The 23,282-nt window shown below is 40.8% G+C and overlaps 1 protein-coding gene across 1 annotated transcript; it reads right to left on the reverse strand.

The window, feature by feature from the left end:
* Positions 1–1,719: 1,719 nt before the first annotated feature.
* Positions 1,720–22,381, reverse strand: LOC126092127 (inositol oxygenase-like). Its single transcript, XM_049907568.1, has 6 exons — positions 22,293–22,381; positions 17,321–17,492; positions 13,105–13,313; positions 7,709–7,845; positions 4,074–4,304; positions 1,720–2,048 (listed from the first exon to the last, which is right to left on the reverse strand). Exons 1-6 carry the CDS (start codon positions 22,311–22,313, stop codon positions 1,940–1,942), a joined length of 879 nt encoding a protein of 292 aa, XP_049763525.1. The 5' UTR covers positions 22,314–22,381; the 3' UTR covers positions 1,720–1,939.
* Between the last annotated feature and the right edge of the window lie 901 nt (positions 22,382–23,282).

The raw sequence follows: 23,282 nt of genomic DNA on the forward strand, positions 1-23,282 counted from the left end.
ATTTTGGACTGATCTTTCATTTCATTAGTTAGGTGATCTCTTTTTCAGTTATTTGTTTTTGAACACTTTTATGAGAGGACCAAAACCCAGGATTCATTTTACAGTATTACCTTTTTTTCATGTCATTGTTCCATTGTGTACCAGCTTTCATTATTGTTTCTAAGTCTTTGGGAGGGCGATCTGTCACTCAGACAGTTCAGTCAAAGCTCATTATGTCGACACCAAAAGGCATGTCAAGAGCTCAGTTTGAAAGAATTCCCAACTCACTTCACTGACCAGGGCGACATTGCAAACAAATGTGAGGACGACAAGTAGAACGACTCCTTTAACAAGTAAACTGCAATGTGTAATGTTCTGATATGGTATAGTATTTCTTGTTGAAACGCGCCAAGGTTGATATTTGTGCCAAATATATGGGGACCTTTTCAAAAAGTTTAAATTTCAAATAAATTTGTACTGACTAGGACAAAATTTTATACTGAAGGTAGTGGGTACCCGCAACCACACAATCGCAGCTATCTCACAAATGGGCCATTTGGAAACTCATATTCTCTGGAACGTTTTTCTTCTATATCGTCGGAACCCAGTTTTTAGTAAAATTAATAAGAAGTGGAAAGAAGCCACCATGAAATACTGCAGTAACAACCTGGAGCTGGTAACCACAATGTGGCCACATGTGGGTCAGAATAACATTTACGGAGAAGGATTTGGAGATTGGTTAGCTGCGCTCAACGGAAAAGTGCACCACGCGCAGGTAATGGGCGTAGCATCGTGGTCGGTGTCACCACACTTCATAAAGCTAACTACCGAGCGAGGTGGCGCAGTTATTAACACACTGGACTCGCATTCGGGAGGACGACGGCTCAAACCCGCTTCCGCCGATCCTGATTCAAGTTTGCCGTGATTTCCCTAAATCGCTTCAGGCAAATGCTGGGTTGTTTCCTCTAAAAGGCCACAGCCGACTTCCTTTCCCATCCTTCTCTAATCTGATGGGATCGACGACCTCCCTGTTTGGTCCCCTCCCACAAACCACCCAACCAAACAACTACACTGACTATGGAATGTGTAGTTGAACAAACGCCTTTCTTTTAGCCAGTCATGCTTCCATTGGGCGTCCCAGGTCATTGTCTCCACCACTCACCTTACCGAATGCAGCCGCACTCTTCGCCCCTGTTAGCGTGTAGCTTCACCCACATCAGTTTTCTCTGTACTTACAACGTGCTGCAGCCTGTATGAATCCTTGTGAAACTAGACCTGTAACTAGTTATGTGCCTGCAGGGGTGTATTTCGCTAATTTTTAAATGTGTTTGAACTGTTTTGTTTGTTCAGGTTGTGTTGACATGTCTGTTATTGTAGTACAATGATATGAGAATGAACTACTAACAAACTAACATGTCAACAAGGTGGGGGGATAGTGATCATCGAATTCTGCTTTGTTTGGTTGATATCGAAGCTTGACTTGTAGCTACCATATAGTTTCATATAAACCAAACACTGTCTTAAATTGACCATCTTTTCAAGCGATCCTCCCAACTCATATTATACGTGAGCTATGGAACTGATGAATTGAAAAAGGTTTGATATCATCTTCGTTGCAATATGAGGTCAATACCTCGATGCCCCATCGTGATAGGGATCGTCATCATCAGTGCGATTCCTAGAAATCCATTTACTTTCATGTGCCATCAGGAAGAAATGGACAACAGAAAAAGTAACCGGTTTTACGCTTAAAAATTTATTGAATACAGACATATAGACTTACAATTAATGAAAATATTTACTTACATAATGAATGTGAATCTATTGAGAAACTGTACATTGGTGAATCATTCAGGTTGTGCTATGATAACATTTCCAGACACATATACGCACAATGAGAAAAAACAGCATTTGGCCACACTTCACGAACAGTTCGGAAAGCCGTGAGGGGTGTGGAACACTACCAGCTGAGGCTTCCAGGCAGGTACTTGTCAATGAGGCCCTGGTAGTACGGCTTCAGCGCCTCAATGTCTGGCGTCTCGTCGCTCTTCGTGTACAGGTCGTACTTGCTGCAAGAGACGACAAAAGACACTTAGTCAGTGCACTGGCAACTATATGTTTTGCACATTAGAAACTCATTCAGGTGACATGAGGTCATTCGTTCAAACTTGGTAAGAGTTAGATTCATCTTAAATTTGACATTCACGTTTTGGGGTGGGATGAAGCGCTTTTTTATAATTAAATGAATTTTTAGTACAAAAATGACAATGTTTTGCTTTAAATACCACATTTATTACCAATGATGTTCTTATAATTACTGACTAAATGTACGATTCATTGCAAGATTGCTGTAAGTTGATTACACCAAAACCTTGTAAATTTCGTGATTAATTTTTTTTCAGCCTTGTACGCCATGATGATAACATAATTCATAATTCTGTCGATAGGTAATGAGAGAAACAGTTTAAATGAGGAGACAAATAAATTAATCGGTAACAAAGGACGCAAAAGACCGGTGTTACGATCTCTCGGACATATGCTCTTCTCCCATGTTAGGACTATCTTTGTTAAGAATACTGTGACTTGAATCAACTCAAAAGGATGGCAACTGAAGATAGCAGTACTGTAATGTGTAAAGGAGACAGGGGTCAGGAGTGCAATAAAAAGTCTACCACTCGAGTGTACTCCGCAGTACATCAGTCAATAGTATTACCCTGCTACATCTGTCTGTTGGACAGATTTGTTCACTGCTATTCCGTTTCCAGTATACCAACGATGACATGCTTGTATGATGATGATGATGAGAGAATGGAGAGAGTGAAACCAAGTGTCACTGAACTATGAAGCGGAACATCGAGCTTAACGTACCCATCTCATGCAGAGATCGTCATCACATACCCTCACTTGGTGAAACGTTACTAGATATTTGCGACTGTTTCCAGAACATTGGTGCAAAGCGTGAAGATCAAGAACTTTACGTCAACTGCTCTCTTTACAGTACCGGCTTCATGTTAATTGTACAAATTCATTTCGCAGCCGGATTTCGAATCCAGCGCAACCACACAGGCGTACATTGGTGACCTCTGCTACGGAGGCGGTTACAGACCAAATTTCTACTCCACTCTCTCCGCATTCCATTATATGACTGATAGTGGCCGTGTTACCATAAAAAAATGAGGATATCAGTCCACAGGGTGTCGTGTTCGGTGAAAGATATTAGAAACGATTCCAAGGTGCTGAGGATATTTAGATAGAGAAAATGGGACCCGTTTTGACTCTTGATAAATGCATGTCTATTTCCTAGTACGGAATTATGCTTGAACAGTGAACGTATCTAACGATGTTCGAACTGACCGCAAATTGTGGTGGCGTCTTTCCTGATGACAGTGCAGTGGGGCATTACGAATGACTTGTTAGAAACATGCAGGGTGAACCTTCATTACCTTATTCGGATTTCTAATTCATCGGAAGATACACAAAAACATACAGAGGGTACACATCCGCCTCTACACCGATATTTTGGGCCATATTTCAGGTATTCTGTAGTTTTACTGTCATTAACTTGTACCTACACTTAAACTGCTTGTATTTTGTATTCAGGAAATAAAACCAGGACCTATGCGTTGCCATATAAATAAAGAAATTACGTAATTGAAGGTTGGGATGAACATCACATTTATTTAACGGACAAGGTCCTGTTGTGAGTATTGTTCTCGTGTATTCCCTTGGTAAGAAAACCGGCTCACTCACACTGTGTTGTGATGAACTATATTTTGTAATATAATTCAATACTTTTGGAATAGCACACTGAAGACGTCTTATTGGAAGAAAGAAGGTGTTGTAAATTCTTTAACACATCTAGAAGTATTTAATGTGATAATCAATTATACCTGTAGCCATGCGTAAAACAAGGGAAGACTATACGACTACCACTTACAGTATAGGTAATGAGAAATGCTTACAGAACACAATGATACAAAAAACTGTTTGGAGCATAAGTTAGCCAATCTAAAAACTATCAACTGAAATAACAATATGAAGCTATGACTGGATTATTACAATAGTAGTTTTAGAGGGTAATAAATGCTACTTACTTGAACACCTTAACCCACTTGAGGGTTTCCATGTCATCCTCGTTGCAGAGGTGCATGTAGTCTCCGCCCGAGTGCCACGGGTAGAAAGAGTGGAAGCGGATGACTTTGTGCGCTATTTCTGGCAGCTTGGAGCCATTGTGCCTGAGGGCGTGGTACATGTACTCGTCATGGCCCCACGACATCAGCACGTTGTCCAGTCCACAGTGCGGTTTGTACATGCCGTACTTGGTGCTGTAAAAGACGACAGCACGTGAGAAGCAAAGCAAATACTGCCCAGCAGGCAAGTTCAGCTCTCTGTGGGAAAATGAAAACTACGTTTCCTTTTCCTTTCTTTTTTTTCAATTCAGTGATAATAGTGTGCAGAACATGATTCACCATTTAACATAGAAAATTTTACTCTCTAATGAACACTGTAATTAATAAATATTTCCCTGTTTCTGAGATATTGCTAAGCAGTGGTTGTGCTTAACAAATAAGTAAGTCTAGACCACTTAGCACATCCATGTTCATTAAAAAATCGTTCAAAATGAGGCGTCTACTTGATGTGTACCGGGATATTTTACAAATAAGAATTGTGATAATTCCGGGAAACGAATTAATACGTGTGACAGCCGTTCTGCTATAAACTGTCACCAAGCCGCCCAGATAGTCATATACCAGCGGCGAGAAGACTCACTGGAAGTCACGGACAACAACATGAAATTGGGCTGTATGTATCCTACAACTAAGCTATAGCTTACTTCCCTTGGGCCACTAAGGCGAAAAAAGTTCTCCTAATTCTCCTATCAATGGGACACATTTCATGGGTTTCTACACCATTAAAGGATCCACCAATGTAAAATATGGAGTTTCAGTCTTCGATCGCTATTCTTTATTTTCAATTACCGGTTTCGGGCTAGCTGCCCATCTTCAGATCATATGTTGTAGTTACAAAGTAACTTGTCCGTACAGAACACACTGTTCACTGTCATGTTTACTTATGACAGTGAACAGTGTGTTCTGTACGGACAAGTTACTCTGTAACTACAACATATGATCTGAAGATGGGCAGCTAGCCCGAAACCGGTAATTGAAAATAAAGAATAGCGATCGAAGACTGAAACTCCATATTTTACTTATTGAACGATCGCGGAATTCCCAGTGAGACAACTATGTCTAGTTTTGATCCACCAATGGTTAGTTCCTCTGCTCTAACCTCCTCTGTACACATCCCAGTTTACCAAATTATAACTGAACATATTTTATATTTCATCAACACATTTTTTGGGATATTTTCTGATTAATTTGGTATGAGGTAACTGTTGTCTCCAGTGGCTAGCTACAGAGATTGTAATTTTTAAAAATCTTTCCTCGCTCTCTGAAAATCTGAAGCTTCACTATTTTCGGTTTTGTACTGTATTCCTCATTTCTCTTTTCACTTTCTGGTTGGTGTTACTCCTTTTGGATATATAATAACATCAAGTTTTAGATGATGTTGGAAAATAGCTTAACATGATTTTTTTGTCGATTCGCGACTGTATCGAGCAAAATGGTATACAAAATCTAGCGCGCTTCTGGTTTGTATCCACTCGCTACGACTGAAACCAGATCAATAAGGGATGAATATCTTCTGCTTGAGGGTGTGTGTGTGTGTGTGTGTTTTCCTGTAAATGACAAATAAAAATGAGTCATCAGCACAGATACATTCGTTGGAGTGAGCGCCTATCCGATATCGAAAGAAGCATTAATGAAAAATATTACAGGAAACACTACGTCACAACCACGAAACTAAACAGACTGTCGCAGGTGGAAGAGATGCGACATATTACACTTTGTTTGATTTTTTAACGCTGTCCGTCCTGGCCTTTTTACTCCACTGTAAAAAATCCGCGCAAATGTGTAAGTGATGACGGTATGCGCTGTGTATGGCGATTAGGGATATAAAATGTAGAGTGGCAATGGCAAGAAAAACATTTTTGAAGAGCAGAAATTTGTTAAAATCGGATACAAATATCAGTGTAAGAAAGTCTTTTCTGAAAGTGTTTGTCTGGCACGTAGCCTTTGTAATGGAACTCGTTAGTGATACAGTCACCATTTAGTGAACAACTCGACGCGTCCCCTAAATTTACCATGTGACCCAATAAGGATCAACTGCCAGAATCATTTTTTGCGGATCCCTCATAATTTCAATAATATAAATGAAATGATTATTTGTATTTATATACAAGATATGCGTTTAAACTGTAATCTAGGAGGAATAATATTATTTTTTTTTTTTTACTTTTTAGCAAGAATTATTTTTTGTATATTAAATTTGTTTAAGAATTTGTTATCTCATGCAGCTCCATTTGAAGTGACTGACATTAAGATATTATCTAATAAACTCACAGATTAACTCCAGGAAAGATTCCCAAAAAGTCATGCTTTCGTTAATGTCAAAATTTCCTTTTATGTGTGTATTACTATTATCCTTCCTGGCTTGTTCGTCATTGGTAGGAAGTCGGTTCTGTGTTGTGGTAAGAGTGTTGTTGAGATGATAAAATGAAACCAACAAGCTTTTGTGCAAACCATACTCAAAGACACTTTGCAAAGACCAAGAAGAAGCTGTAATGGCTTTCTTCGTACAAGATACGCATTTAATATCAAAGTTTAAATTCTAACCTTCATCTCTTCGTTGTAGCTTTTAAGGATTTGAAAAGCGCTGACACAAATCAGTTCGCTGTGGAAAAAATAAGGTTTGCCAACAACATTCTGTATTCAATTTTATTATGGTTCAATCATGAAGCTAAAACGTGAAGGGAAAACAGCTCAGACAAGAAGATAATAGAAGCTTTTGAAATGAGATGTTGAAGAATAGATAGGTGGATTGAGGTCCTGATGAGGAAATACTAAATAGACATGAGGAGAAAGGAAATTTGTGACACATGTTGACCAAAAGAAGGGACTGGATGACAAACACGACCCGAGATGTCAATGAGTCTTCTGTATAGTATTCGAGAGAAGGGTGGGGGCTAAAACTGTAGAGGGAGACCTAGCAATGAATGAATCAATCGTATCAAAATGGGTGCAAGCTTCAGTAATTCTGAGATGATGAAGCTTGCACAAGGTGGTGTAGTGTGGAGTTTTGCAACATCCACCCTTACGACTGACGACCTCAACAACAGGAACCCACAGTGTGTGTTGTATGGAAATAAGCATGCTCCATTCATTCACGGTGCCTGCTGATGACAACAGTAATCCTCACTTTACTCATCACCCACAAGATCACATTCAGTACTGGTTGTTTGTGTCTCGGGTTTATTTTGTTGCGCTACACTCTGCTTTGTGTTACACTTCTTGGTGACTACGCACAATAGGTTTTTTCACTGTCATCAAGGTATTTGTTTCTAATTAACAAAGACAGCTGGGGTAGAATACCGAACAAAGTACAGATACATGACGGACGCAAGAAGTATTCCTATGTCAATTTGCCCGTTTCAAGCACTTTTTCATATTATCATTGTTGCCCAGTTCCTGAAGACAGAATCCTAAACAGAGCTTCGTGCACCGATAATCTCAATCAACAGGAATGTAATGTTTGCTGGTTGGGAGATATCAATTCGAAAGAAATAATTCCTTCAGTAATATATGGAAGTTTTGATATGTGAATTACGTACTTGTATCGTGGGTCCTTGCCGTCCGGGTTGTCGACGAAGCTGGTGTCCCTGTAGACGATGGAGTCGGCCCAGGCGCAGCCCACTGGGAAAGTATCGCCTACGACGGCCCACTGGGGCTCATCGTAGAACGCCATAAACTGAAACGAAAGAAACACTTTACTTTTTCGGAAGACGAACCGGAAATGCCGGTTACCTTCATTCTGATCAAGCAAGGCTTGACGCGTCGTTATCCGAATTTGCTGTTAATGACCCTGCTCTCTGTAATGAAACTTTTTAATACGGTATTCCACTATTCAACATCAGAGCATCTTTTGAGAAGGGTATAACCATTGCTCCATGTCGGCTACAAGGTTAAAAATGGCTGTGATCAACAGTAGATACGAAGTAAATGCATTAAAGAATATGGCGTATAGGCTGTGATCAAACCACATGTGGCTCCCCAGAGAGTTTAATAGAAAATATAAGCAGTACGTTTAACCGAGAGGGCCTTATACAGCTCTCCCAAACTTGTCTGAATGTAAGTAAATTATTTCGATTTGTTCATCCATGTACTATTTCTCAGACTGGTGATGGACTTAATGAAATTACTTACCCAGAATTAATCACAAAGAAGGTTTTGCTTTAAGTCCCGTCGACGAAGGAATCATTAAAGACGGACCATAAACTCGAATCAGGGAAGTATATGGGCGTAAACTGACCCTGCCGTTTCAAAGGAAACATCGCAATATTCACCGTAGGTGATTTGTGGGGGTCACAGGAAACCTAAATCTTGACTGCCGGGCGGAGAATTAAACCTCCGTCCTCACGAATATGACTCCATTTCATAACGTCTCTTCTGTTTCAGCGTTAATCAGGGTTTCTTTTTGTATGAGACGTACGTTCTCCAAGAAACTTTATTTCTCAATCTTCTCTGTCTACGCTGATCTGCTGTATGGTAGAGTAGCATACCAGCTGTCAATACAGTGTATACGAGACTAAGTTTCAAAACGCGAAACGTAGTAAAGATCTCTAGCCTGATACAGCAGCCGGTGGTTTTCCACAGAACAGATGGTATGGGCCACGCTGGTTTCGTATCTTCGCCCCAGGAACTCAGTACCCAATTAAAACACGAAATTACGCAGAATAGGTATTACACGGTTCATAGTATAGCATACATGACTTTGCCTGATATATTTGGGTAAACGATGACGTAGTGACAAGGCAGAACTATGGCAGAAAAAAATATCTCGCATCCAGTGTGAACGAGTGGTCATCATGTGTGAATCTAGATACCTTTATTAACCCTTGGAAGCGCCAAGTAATTTATATTCATGTTTTTCTAAGCGTTTCCGTTTATTCCTGTTTCTTTCCTTCTCCTTTTCTCTCCCCTTTCGCAGTTAACTACCATCAACTAGTAGATCGCATTCAGTGACACGGCGATAAAACCTACCACAGCCCGTGTTGGAAAATGTGTGAATCTCATCTTCTATAATACTATAGCGGTTTTTTTAATAGAGGTTTTATGTAGCGCAACTTTTGTGTATCGCTGACCGCGTTCTTCCAACGTGTGTACCTCCTTGTTACAGTTGAACTAAATGTTATTAGTTAAATGATAAGAATAAAAACATAAGGTTTATTGATAATGTGTAACAGAAGAAAATGTTGTACTTAGGCGCTTTGGTATCCGGTAGAGAGATGCAGATGTAATTCATTATGTACACTGTAATAGCTGTAGCGGAATGGTAAAACAATCCAAAATCATGAAAGGTGTTGTTCATTGTCACCCCTGATACCTGATTTCTAGATTGAAGATCCAGTTTGAAAAATACAGCCTTATCTCGTTACTTGTCAGGAAATTAGCATCATACATTTCGCTGAGTGCGTGACTGTAATAGCCGAGCGTGAGGAGGAACTGAAGGAAGGAATGAACGAATGAAAATTAGAGTTTAACGCCCCGTCGAGCAGGGACTGGGTCGGATATTTAATGAAATTGAACGGGAGCCGGTTGCTGATTATAATATGTATGTGCTCGTTCATTAAGCAATGCAATAATTTTATTCTCGGTCTCGTGGAATATTTCCGCTTCCCCACTTGTAGTATCATGAAGTTGCGATATGTGGAACCGCTATAAGTTGCCTTCAGAATGGCGCCTGTAAAGGTGGAGCGTTCCAAGCAGAGAGCTGTCATTCAGTTCCTTTTGGCGGATAACTGGAGCAACGCAGATATTCATTGGCGCTTGCAGAATGTCTACGAAGACCTGGCAGTGAACAGACAGTGGTAGTGAGTCGTTGGGCTAGGCAGCTGCCATCATCGCAACAAGGTCGGACGCTCTGATTCGAGGTGATCACCGAACCACAATCAAACATCTCGCTGCTCAACTGGACATCTGTTGTTAGTGCTGACACACTCGTGCACCAGATGGGGTACTCAAAGGTATGTGCGACGGGGTTTCTCGGCGCCTAATAGAGGAGTATAAAGAGCAACCATTTTGCGGAACTGTTCGCACCTTCCGTGGCTGATCGTGACAATTTTTTGTCGAACATCGTCACAGGCGATGAAACATGGGTTCATCGCTTCGAACCAGAAACAAAACGGCAATCCATGGAGTGCCGCCACACAACCTCTCCTCCAAAACAAAGTACAAAAGCCCCACTCACCTTTCTGGAACTCTGAAGGGCATATTCTGTTTGATGTCCTCCCTCATCGTGCAATGATCAAATCTGAATAAGCGACTGTTCGTCCTCGGCCACCCTACAGCCCAGATCTCGCACTTTCCTATTGCCATCTGTTTGGCCCAATGAAGGATGCACTTCGCAGAAACCAATTCAAGGATGATGGTGAGGTTAATGATGCAGCAAGACGTTGGCTCCGAAATCGACCAGTAGAGTGGTCCTAGGCAAGCATACGGGCTCTGCCAGTAAGGTGACGTAAGGCTGTCTGGGTTTGTAGCCAAAAGAGTGAGGGAGTATATGGTGTTTTGCAAACCCGAGTAAAACCAACCTGCTTTCAACAAAAAAAGGCAGCATTACTTATTGAATGGCCCTCGCACGTAAACAAAAAGAAAACTAAGTTAATGGTTTGTGCAAGAGGGGACATAACTCTTTTTCAACATGTAGACTACTTCTTTCCTATTTCAAAAGTAGAACATATCAAGAAAGAAGCAGCAAGATCGACATAGTAGTATAGTAGTATTTTGCAGTCAGAATTGTCGTTTCCTAAAAATAAAGAATTTGTATTATCCAAAAACATTGATCTTAAGGCCACAAAAAAATATTCATGAAACGCTGTTTGCGAAATCGCTGATAAATGTGGTTAACTTTGAAATGAAATGATCATAAGCATTTGAAATATGGTGTTGCAGGAGAACGATGATTAAATAATTAAGACGTCCTGCAACGATTCAGCGAGAACAAATACATAATAAAAAAATGAATGCTTTAAAGAGCTAGGAAGTTTAGACACATATTACGCATGAACCGTTAATGAAAACCATAGTAGGGGATTCGGATTGTGATATCGTCCAAAGATCATAGTGTCACAACAGAGTCGGCAACACGTACTGACACCACAGACATTAGTGATGCCGCAATTCGCAATGATGGATGGAAGGCGCTCCTCAAGACGCGTCCTCTTCGTCTCAGCACCGCAGTGCCATTGCTCCAAGGTCGATGTAGAGCTGAGCATAGAAGCACTCTGCCCCTGTTAATGACGTCTGGTGAACTAGTCAGCATCGTCTGGTTAGGACACTGGTGATATTCAAGAATGAAATGGACCTATTCTTTTGTAAATGTTGAACTTAAACTTTGAGAGAAGCGTTTGTAATTGTATGTATTAAGTGATGTTTTACTGTCAAAGACAACTGTAAATATGCGACACACTACGTCCGCCTCCATAACTGAATGGTCAGTTTGGCAAAATGCCATGTGAGGTGCCCAGGTTCGATTCTCAGAGTCTCCCCCTCGGGGACTCGATGTTGTGTTTGTCTTCATCATTATCTCATCCCCATCGACACCCAGGTCGCCGAAGTGATGTCAAACAAAAATACTTGCAGGCTCCCTGCGGTTGGTGCTCCTGACCTAGCCACAGCATTATTATCATCAATATTCGACACATTCCTATGGAAATGGATTGTGTAAAGTTAAGTAAATCTTTTTATGATTCTTGTAATAAAGTGAACTAATTTTTCATATGTTGTGGTTCCTATCAGCTATCTCCCAGAGAAAGTACCAACACTTGCGACTGGATGATTGTAGTTTCGTCAGGTCATAACTGGGATATCTGAAGAAGAAAAGAATCTCAGGGGTAATCCGTATTACAAGGCAACTCACAGATGATGTAGGATGCACCAGTATGATGCAATGAAGAGGCAAGCGACAACAATGTAGAAGAGCATCACTTACAGACTAGGCCATTAGGCGTCTGACAAACAGGTAGTCCGCATCGTCTTACGACCGATGAAACATGAAACTCGTCCACTGCAGCCAAGCAACACCTGACATGACCCTGGCAGTCAGTCGGTCGCTAGGCAGCTTAACTGCTTTATTGAGCAAGGGATGGGCATTTGCACTTTCCTCACGAGGAAAAGAACCAGACTAAAGCGAAGGGAATTCTGGGAAGTTCCGTACAAAGTAGACGAAGCAGATCAGGAAAATTTCATCACTTACATGAATAACTGAAAAGAGACACGGAAAAATTTTCAGCTACTATAGGATGAACGTTGTAACGTTTCAGAACATCCTCACAGCTACTCAGCAGGGAACTGCGAAATGGTCCAATTTCAGGGAACGTTTGGCTTTAACATTTAAGAAAGTTCTACACACATTTAATGATCTCGAAAGGGAAAAAAACTGTACGGAGTTAAAATTGTGATAACATTCCTGAATTATATTACAACATACTTTACGAAAAATATGTAAAAATGGACAGCTCGTTATAATACTTACATATAGTAAATGAGGATGAGATAAAATATTTCGTTTAAGAATGCCGCGGTCGGCATAGGGAACGTTTCAGTTTCGTCAGTGCTGTGGCCTATTCTCACTCACAAGATCTATAATCTTCTTTACGTCCATAGTTGGTAATTAAGTACAAAATACACATATATGTCCAACTAGGTCCGACCAATCGCATTTCGCTGTGACCCGTCCGTCAGTATGTCACTTGGTCATGTGCAGCGCAGCGTTCCAATGTCGCTAAATGCCATGGGATTAGTCGGCCGCGTGTGGCCGTACACCGCCGTCCAACTAGTCGGAGAAAACGGTTCCAATGATCGCTCAGCCTTAGGGTTGGGAAGCTACAAGGCTAAAAGGACGCTCTGGGAAAGCCACTTGGCAACCACTGACAGTTAAACAACACCTGAAGGCAGTGCTAGCCTCATGTGATTTCATACAAAACACAAGTCAGCGAGCTAGACGCACCTTGCCCAGGTCGTGTATGAGTCCGGTGAGCTGTAGCCACTCGCAGTCCGGGTAGTCTTCACGGATGCGCTCGGCCGTCTGGTAGGCGTGCACGATGTTGGGCACGTCGACGTCAGGGTCGCTCTCGTCCACCAGCTTGTTCAGCGTGTCGAGGGCCTCCAGAATGGGGGCGCGGAACTTGTCGAACTTGCGCCACTTCTCGTGCCGACCTGGACATCAGACCGTGGTAAGATCCGCCGCCCTTACCAGCCAACGCCGACATTTAACACTTCCGTTTCTCTTGTCATAGCTGAGTACTACTGACAATTAAACAGATTGAATATTAGAACATAACTAGCAAAATGTGAGTGACTTCAGTGACTTTCGACGACACCACACTCATGAGTAGTCGGTAGAAATGCCTGTGACGAAAAGCATTTTCATCCCCACAAAACTGGAACTGGCGTGCAATTTTCATTGTTAACGAAACTGAATGCACTTCCTTGTGTTTTATTCCAAAATTTTAAGGGTGCCTGCATGAAAAATAGTTCACTGTGTTCCAAAAAGGAAGCCGTTTCTTTAAATTATCATTTATTATACTTACCATGCAGCCACCATCTTATAACATATTACTGTTGCGGTCTTCACTCGGAAGACTGGGAGGATACAGCTCTCCACTCTAACTTGTCTTTTTCTCTGCATACCTACTCCAGCCGACATCGATTTCAACGTGCTTATTGTATTCAAGACTTCGTCTCTCTCTACAATTTTGAACACTCCCCTCCGCCTCCCATTCCTCCACCTCACACACATACTTCTTTCCATTACCAAATAGTCGATTCCTTGATTTCATAGAACGTTTCCTGACGACTGATACATTACTCTAGCCAATTTGCACCATGAAGCTCACTTCCGCTTTAGTATTCCATTAGTTACTCGGTATAACCTCGCTGTAACTCGTAGTGTTTGCGAGAAGTGAGTAGAAGCTTTTCCCAAACACTACAAAATGCGAGAAAATTTAACTGTTGACGAGCTGTTAGTAACATTAAGAGCTCGCTGTCTATTCAAACAGTCTATCACAAGCACACCGGCAAAATAAGTGATAAGGACGCGGACTGCTTGTGACAGAAAATATTCAATATGTACTGAAACCCCAAATTTATACAGGAGAGGAGAATGGAGCGCCACCAGAAAAAAATCAGGGAATGATGAGCTGCTGAGGAGAATCAGAGCTTCCACTAAATAGACCAACAAGGAAGGTCATAGATCTGTATCCTAATTCAGAAATTACACTACTGAGGTCAGTTATATTCCTAAGGGAAATAGAAATGTTTCATTAATCAGCACACTCCACCAAGATAACGAAATCAGTGAGAGGGCCGATAAAAACGTAAAGCGGGTTTGGATTATAATTCAGCGAAAGGGGCTGTAGACACAATTGATCAGCTATCAGGTTCATATACATGAAAGTGAGAAACCAACTGGTGATCCTTCAACTTTTCCACAACATTTTGTTCGAACTGCAGCCACTGAAGTAAGAAAACAAAGAAAGATAATCTAACGTTTTGTATGAAGAATGCGTTATTGAAAACTGTTGTTTCAAATTCGACATATGTATATAGTAAAATAAGAAACTTTCTTACATAATGTTGTGGATGTAATAATAATTTGGTGTAATAATAATATTACTAATATCTAGTACTGTTGTAGTAATAATTATTCTAATTCTATTCAGTGATATACAAAATATAATTAAGTCAAAAACTATAAGAAAAATGTATGTTAGTAGACGTTTTTTGCACTATTTGAGTGTCGGCTCATACTGTCTCGAACAGTACGGTTGTATAGTAACAGAGAACAGAACAGCTGTAATTATTGTTATTATATTCAGTGATATACAAAATGTAATTAAGTCAAAAACTGTAAGAAAAATATTCGTTATTAGAAGTTTTATGCACTATTTGAGCGTCGGCTCATACTGTCTCGAACAGTACAGTTCTATAGTAACAGAGAACAGAACAGCAGTGTTAAACTTCGGGGCCAAGTACTATTTCAGGAAACTTTCTAATCATCTGTAGACGAATCGTGTCAAACTCAAAAGTTTCGCAACGACCAGTCCTTTGTTTCAGTGACCTACGATCGAACGCTAACGAGTCTGCTGACGGTCTTCTACTGCCTGGGGCAAGATGAACCCACTGCTGAGGGCAGAGAGGTGTACTTGTTCTCACAACTCGCCGGTGATTAATGATTAATATCAGATTTATTATAATTTCGTTTCAACTGCTTTCAGTGACATTTGTTTGCACTCTCCCTCTCTCTTTTTTTCCATACAGATAACGTTTGTAATTTTTTGTAATTATGAACTTTCCGTGCTTACTTTCTTGATTCATGATACATGAATTTATGAAATGTACCTCATCATGGTCCTGTTAATTATCCAGTTAGACACATGAGAAAGTTTTTATGAGTGCATATTTTAGAAATTTGGTATTGAATGTTAAATGAGGGTGCAAGGGCTGTGATTTTAGTATGACTTTAAGATATGACGATCGTTTGCGTTTGCATTTACCTTTAAATGTTTTTTCGAAAATTTTCCTTCCACTTAAATTTGTGTGTAGGCATTTACTTGATATACATAGAAATTATAAGGTGTTACAGCAGATTACGCTGTTACACTCCCACTTCGAATAGCTTTTCCCTCTCATACAACCCCCCCCCCCCCCAATTCTTCTCTTCAACAACCACATGCAACAACGCGAAAGTTTATTGTAATTTCAGTCTTTTATCATACGACGATAAGTACACTTATTCAAATTGTGGTGTCACCGCCAGACACCACACTTGCTAGGTGGTACCCTTTAAATCGGCCACGGTCCGTTAGTATACTTCGGACCCGCGTGTCGCCACTATCAGTGATTGCAGACCGAGCGCCGCCACACGGCAGGTCTAGAGAGACTTCCTAGCACTCGCCCAGTTGTACAACCGACTTTTCTAGCGATGGTTCACTGACAAAATACGCTCTCATTTGCCGAGACGATTAGCATAGCCTTCAGCTACGTCATTTGCTACGACCTAGCAAGGCGCCATTACCAGTTACTATTGAGATTATGAATAATGTACCGTCAAGAGCGATGTTCACCATTTATGGATTAAAGTTAAGTATTCCACCAGCTACGTCCGTTTTTTCTAATGTCTAATTTCCTTGTCCTGTTCCAGACCTCACGCCAGCCTGCGTGAGCTAAAACGCGTGCCTTTCGGCTTCCTCTAGTAAACCGGTGTTGGCTCTCCTGCCAACCCACAACACAAATATTAAACGACTTTATGACATTCAAAGTGACTAACTACGTTTGTTTGTTTGTATAAGTTTACGTGGCTTAAGCACATCTCAAGATGCCAATATTTAACGAAACCCGTAATGTGAATGATTCTTATGTATCTAAGCGATCGTTGACGTAATAAATTACTACGCAAACCTTCCAGAGGTCGAATTCTTTCAGTTTTTTAAAAGTGGGTGAATGGTTCGAGTCTTCAAAAATGGTCATAATACTTTTTTTTTTTTTTTACATTTCTACGGTCTTTAACTTAGGCAAGCACCGTATCAGCACATGTGCAGACTCCAGGCGGTCTACGAAGATGACAATAATCATTTTTATGTAGCTTCTGCACGAGGTTGCAGGAACGCCGACGAATGAACTACGATACTTCGTCAAAATCGTTCAACAGGAAATCGAGCAAACATTAATTAGAATTTAAAGCCATGAGTACCTTACTTTTTTGACCCAAAGGATTATAAAATGTGTGCAATCGTTAATGAGAATATCTTCCTCCTCTTCACTGCTACAGCCGGCCGTGGTGGCCAAGCGGTTAAAGGCGCTACAGTCTGGAACCGCGCGGCCGCAACGGTCGCAGGTTCGAATCCTGCCTCGGGCATGGATGTGTGTGATATCTTTAGGTTAGTTAGGTTTAAGTAGTTCTAAGTTCTAGGGTACTGATGACCTTAGAAGTTAAGTCCCATAGTGCTCAGAGCCATTTGAACCATTTTTTCACTGCTACAGTTTTTGAATTCAAAGATGAGTAGTATTCAAGCTCATTACGATCTGTCGCTCTCAATTACATGCGTTATATGTTGACATAAGGGTGGTAGGGAGGTATTTCAGTGAATAGCAGTCTCGCCCCAGTGGCAAGCTCTACATAACCCAATATTAAGTACTTCGGGCGAGATACACCAGATACTCACTCCTGACGAAATCCACGGTCTGGTGAGTGTGCATGACGTGGTAGAGTCTGCGCACGCGCTCCTTGACGGGGTCACTCTCGTCGATGGTGTAGTCGCGGAACTGCGAGACCGGCTTCCCCGCGTGCAGCGGCTCCGGCCTGAGTACCTCAGAGGGGTCGATCAGAGGCTGCGACTGTGAACAAAAACAAACCACGGTTAGCGTGGCCTTATCTTCCACCTCACCTGATGGCATTTCCCTTTTGGAGAGAAAGTCATTCTCCTACCCAGTCAATACGAAACACAACTCGCGTACAAAAAATGAAATTCCTCTCAGATAGACGTATCATTAAGTCTGTATGAAGACCCTTACAATCTTTACGGCCTTCGTTCAAATATTGGCTACGTAGTATTTGTAATACATGTGTCAGTCGTAATGATTATTTCGTACCTAAACTCTGGAAAGAACAACTGAACGTAAAGGACATTGTGTTGAAAGGAGGATGTATGATGAACTTTAACAAAAGCGAAACGAGGATAATGGAATTTAGTCGAATTAAATGCAGGATACTGCGGCAATTAGGTTAGAAAATGAGACACTAAAAGTAATAGATTAATGCCGAAGAAAACAGTCTCGGTTGAAAAGTTGTTTTTACGCGTTTCCCCTTTGCGAGGCATCATCAGATTAAATGGTTCAAATGGCTCTGAGCACTATGGGACGCAACTGCTGTGGTCATAAGTCCCCTAGAACTTAGAACTACTTAAACCTAACTAACCTAAGGATAGCACACAACACCCAGCCATCACGAGGCAGAGAAAATCCCTGACCCCGCCGGGAATCGAACCCGGGAACCCGGGCGTGGGAAGCGAGAACGCTACCGCCCGACCACGAGATGCGGGCTCATAAGATTATGTGAAAATGAAGTAGGATAAATGTCAATTGGCGCTCAAGGGCATTAAATACAAGCAGGGTCTGGATGTAACGTCCATTCGTGAAATTCCTTACCAGATACAAGAAGGACCCTATTTGTACTAAAGCAGGCTCAGCATGGTGTACACAGCACAAGGCTGGCTCTGAGCACTACGGGACTTAACTTCTGAGGCCCTCAGTCCCCTAGAACTTAGAACTACTTAAACCTAACTAACCTAAGGACATCACACACATCCATGCCCGAGGCAGGATTCGAACCTGCGACCGTAGCGGTAGCGCAGTTCCAGACTGTAGCGCCTAGAACCTCTCGGCCACCCTGGCCGGCACAGAGCACAGGAACAGAACTGTTGTTGTGCTGGGGGGACTTCGTTAGCTGATCGTATTTAATCTGATGATGTCTTTTTGCAACCGAGACTTTCTTCATTCAAAATATTCATAAGCTGTTCCTGGATCAGACAGCCAAAATGTAGTGGGATCAATGTTAGTACATTAGCTTTTTTATATGAGCAGTAAAACAACTGAAGATGACCAAAATAGAGACAATATAAAATGTAGACTGGCAACGGTAAGAAAAGCATTTCTAAAGAAGAGAAATTTGTTAACATCTAATAACTGCTAGGAAGTCTTTTCTGTAGGTACCTGAATGGAGTGTGTATGGTAGTGAAACATGAATATTTACCGAGCGAGGTGGCGCAGTGGTTAGCACACTGGACTCGCATTCAGGAGGCCGACGGTTCAATCCCGTCTCCGGCCATCCTGATTTATGTTTTCCGTGATTTCCCTAAATCGCTTCAGGCAAATGCCGGGATGGTTCCTTTGAAAGGGCACGGCCGATCTCCTTCCCCATCCTTCCCTCACCCGAGCTTGTTGTCGACGGGACGTTAAACACTAATCTCCTCCTCCTCCACGAACACTTTAGACGAGGAGAGAATACAAGCTTTTGAAATGTGGTGTTACAGAAGAATGCCGAAAATTGGAGGTGCAGATCGATTGATTAACGAGAAACTGGAGAGAAAAGAGATTTGTGATACAATTTTAACAAAAAAGGGATCGGTGGATAGGGCACATTCTGAGATATCAGTGTATCACCAATTTAGTCTCTGAGGGAACTGCGGGGATTTAAAAATCATAAAAGGAGACCAAGAGACGAATACAGTAAGCAGATTCAGAAGGATGTAGGTTTCAACAGCTATTCGGAGATGAAATTTGCACAGGATATCGCAGCATGGAGAGCTGCATCAGACCAGTCTTCGGACTGAAGATCACGACCACAACAACAACAACAACAACAACAACAACATATACTTCGTTTTGATGGGTGTTCGTCGGTTGTACTCTAATGCTGAGATAGCATCCCTCCAGTTTCCTCAGCGTAGATTTTTCATCCAACAGTGTTCATATACGGATGAGAAAAATAATGAAAAATCTGTTAAATTAAAAAATTTCATAATAGCTTATCTTGCTTATAGCCAGAGAAACTCAGTTCACAGTGGCTTGACAAGTCCAATACTATACTTTGTTTTCTGTGTTACAGACCCCAGTATGCGGACTGAAAGAGGGTTGCGTAACCTGAGGCTAGACGTTACGTAGCTTCTTTCGAATAGTATCAAAGTGTGCTACAAAGTTGGGTCTAATACATGTCTGTGGTCTGGAAGAAAAATGTTGGATTTTGCAGAGCCATTACCCACAAATATCCAAATTACTACAACTAACTGAACAAATACTCAAATGTACTGCAACTCTGCTGCATCCAATTTCAAGTATGTCTAATATTTGCTAACATATTCTAACATTAAATGTAATATTTTAAGTAGAGAGATTTTAAGAGCAATGCAGTATCTCAGCTTAAACATACAAGGACACGGCATAAAAATACTTTCGGATTCACCAAAACCATTAAATAGTAACCACGCCATACGACTGTCAATAATACCCCTTTTCATGTTATCTACGATCAAATCATACGAGGTAATTTGTTAGTTTTTTCATAGGGTTATTTGGACGGAGTATCTTAGAAATATGGGACCAACCAGTTTGCATATAATTAACATTCATCCCTCACATGAAGGCAAGCTGTCAATTTGCAGATGAGTAAAAACAAGAATTAAACCTTGCTTTTAAAGTTAGTTTTGTCAAATATCTTTAGCTCCTACACTTCCAGTATCACTGAAGTTTATCATAAAGTTAATCATTTCTTTATTTGCTTAAGTGCACTTTAAAGATATTAAGTATCTAATTATTACTTATTTATACTGTGACAGATTATTAGCAAAAATTTTCTTGTAAGCTATTTGTATTGGTTATCTGCAGTTAAACGTTTCTAAGCCTAAAGCGCTTTCTGCAAGATTTTCTTGAAAAAACAAAATTTTATTGTGTCCTTCAACACAAAGAAAGCTTTATTTGTGAAATTTAAGTAACCTGATAATATCATTAAAACATTACAAAGTTAAAATTGGGAGAATACATTACATTTTCTTTCTCTTCAATAGCTGCAATGACATGAAAGGCAAAGTTTTCTGCGTTTTGCCATCTAATATACGTTTGACTGTGTGTTTTAGTTTTGAATTTCTTGTGATGAAAATAACATCTATTTAATAACTCATAATTATTTAGCGCTTTTATGTTTGGAGATGTAGTCATTGATGTGCAGAATTTAATATAATGGTTCTATCGAAGTTACTTTACATGTTAAGCTTCATGTAGTTCGCAGACCTTGTAATCATTAGCCCCGTTTATTTTCTTTGAAATAATATTTTTATCACTGAAACTTTCCTGCTATAATTTGTTGACAACATTAACTTCAAGATCTCTGGAGACGTCTTTTTTTCAACGGCAACCTCTACATTAGGTTAATATAAATATAAAGTATATGAAAGTGCACGTTTTAATATACATCGCATCGTTTTTAATAACTTACATTATTGCTGCAAAAGATATTTAATGATTCCGGAGCCAGTAAATTTATTCACCGATTGGCATTATAAATATATTCATAAACTATACACGATTTGTAATTTTTGTGTTGTATTTCAATATGTTGCTGAGTAATGTGTACCACACGAAAGTCAAGTCTGCTGTAGTTATTCAGAAGGTGAGTGACTTTGTAGTCTTCTCTGTTGCTGTATTAAGTAGCTTCACTTACAGAGTTTCTTTGCCTTCTTGTGTCATGGATAGTTCTTGTAGCATACAGTTGATGTGTTACTTATGATAGCTTTATGATACTGCTTTTACTTTACTGTCGAGGAATGCGATTGGTGCTGAATTACACGATTTTATCTTGTTCCATGCCTGCTGATCATGCCTGCCATTACTCAATTACACTTAAATTAAAGGAATTTTCATTCAAACATCTTTAGCAACTTTACCACTGGTGCAAACATCAGCGCTTGATTCCTAACTCTGGAGGGAATTAAATGCTTCACTTTCCACAGTTTCCAGGCCCGTAGCTACCACAAAATGACTTTCTTGTTTGCAGCTCAAGCGACCTCAGGCAAAAGGGTTAGGCGGCTCAATCATCAAAAAGATAAAATTTCATATTTCAGAATAGTAATAATATACCATTACACTCACCTTTATCGAAGTGTGACAGAGGATCCCTGAAAGCCTTGCTCTCTGGTTCCATAAACTACACTAGATTTTTCAGTACAATTTATCGCAGAATTTTCTAAAATAAAAAAGCAATTAACACTGTAACTGAGTGCTATAGATCCGGTGGGAAAAAATATGTAAACAGTATCTGTCACCATCTGAGTTGACGAATTATGAATTATGAATGTCTGTATATCTGCAGTTGTAACTAACTACTAAAACAGGATGAAAGAAATATGTAGATATTTTAAGTCCCACTCACAGCGAAATCACTAGTTTCGGAGCACCGGTTAAAGCTAGACAGGTTCTGAGCAGGAAATTAACCAAACCATTTTCAGACAATCTATCCTGTCACGCATCTAAATTATTTAGGGAACGACGAAAAAAATAGTTCTCGGTGAGCGAACGGGAATTCGAATGCCATTTTCCATCGAATAAGAGTCCATTTTTGAGGAATGAGAAGTGATGTTTACTCACCAGAAGCTTAGCAGTGGCCATGATGCTGACAAGGAAAGCGGGAGGCGACCGTAAGTGAGCACCCAACTGCTTCCGAGCAGCGACGCTGGTGTTGGCCGGCGTCGTTGCTTCCCCTGTATTTATTTGCAGAGGTTATCGGCGTCGTTCGCCAAGGTCACGACGCCCGTCGATGGCGAATATCACGCGAGATGCCAACTTGCGTAATACGCTACTCCTCTGTTCGACGTCGCAGTTCTCTGTGGAAAAGTACTGCATAGTTTTGATCATGACGCTGCAGATCGAGTAAAAGTGTTCTGCAGGCAGATAAAAAGTCGAAATACTGAACTGTTTCTTCTGTAACTGTTTCACTGTGGAAGAGCGTACAGCTATTCCTCCTTGAAATCGTCACGCGAACATCAAAACGGCGCATATCGAAATAAGTGAAAACGGGAGAGAAAATCAGCTGACACCCCTCAACGGAGAAGAGGCCACTGATGGGACACCAGTAGGATACTACATTGAGTACGTGAAAGAACATACTCTTGCCTTAGGACGCAGGAGGAGTGCAGCGTTGCTGGTGATTGGGAAAAAATCACAAGTCATGGTCGTTATAGAAAAGAATCATTGGATAGGCAAACACAACTAGAGTCCTATGTAGATGACATCGGCCTGTTGTATGGTTCTGGAAGATGTTTCATGTTTGCGTATTATGACAATTATGTTCAAGATGTTCAAGTGCCCGTGAAATCTTATGGGACTTAACTACTTAGGTCATCAGTCCCTAAGCTTACGCACTACTTAACCTAAATTATCCTAAGGATAAACACACTCCCATGCCAGAGGGAGGACTCGAACCTCCGCCGGGACCAGCCGCACAGTCCATGACTGCAGCACCCTAGACCGCTCGGGACAATTATGAAGACTTGGAATCTCCTCTGCAGGAATCAACACGGATTCTGCAAACAGAGATCCTGTGAAATCCAGTTTGCTCTGTCTATCCACGGAAAAGCA

This window comes from Schistocerca cancellata, chromosome 7 (assembly GCF_023864275.1).
Source record: "Schistocerca cancellata isolate TAMUIC-IGC-003103 chromosome 7, iqSchCanc2.1, whole genome shotgun sequence".
NCBI classification, from domain to species: Eukaryota; Metazoa; Arthropoda; class Insecta; order Orthoptera; family Acrididae; genus Schistocerca; species Schistocerca cancellata.

What these genes read in the sequence shown, in the direction of transcription:
- LOC126092127 (XM_049907568.1), bottom strand. Translation starts at nt 22,313, where the DNA reads ATGGCCACTGCTAAGCTTCTG. An exon ending in TGGCCACTGCTAAGCTTCTG is followed by an intron (nt 17,493 to 22,292) that starts GTGAGTAAACAT and finishes TTTTGTTCACAG; the next exon opens with TCGCAGCCTCTGATCGACCC. An exon ending in AAGTGGGTTAAGGTGTTCAA is followed by an intron (nt 2,049 to 4,073) that starts GTAAGTAGCATT and finishes CGTCTCTTGCAG; the next exon opens with CAAGTACGACCTGTACACGA.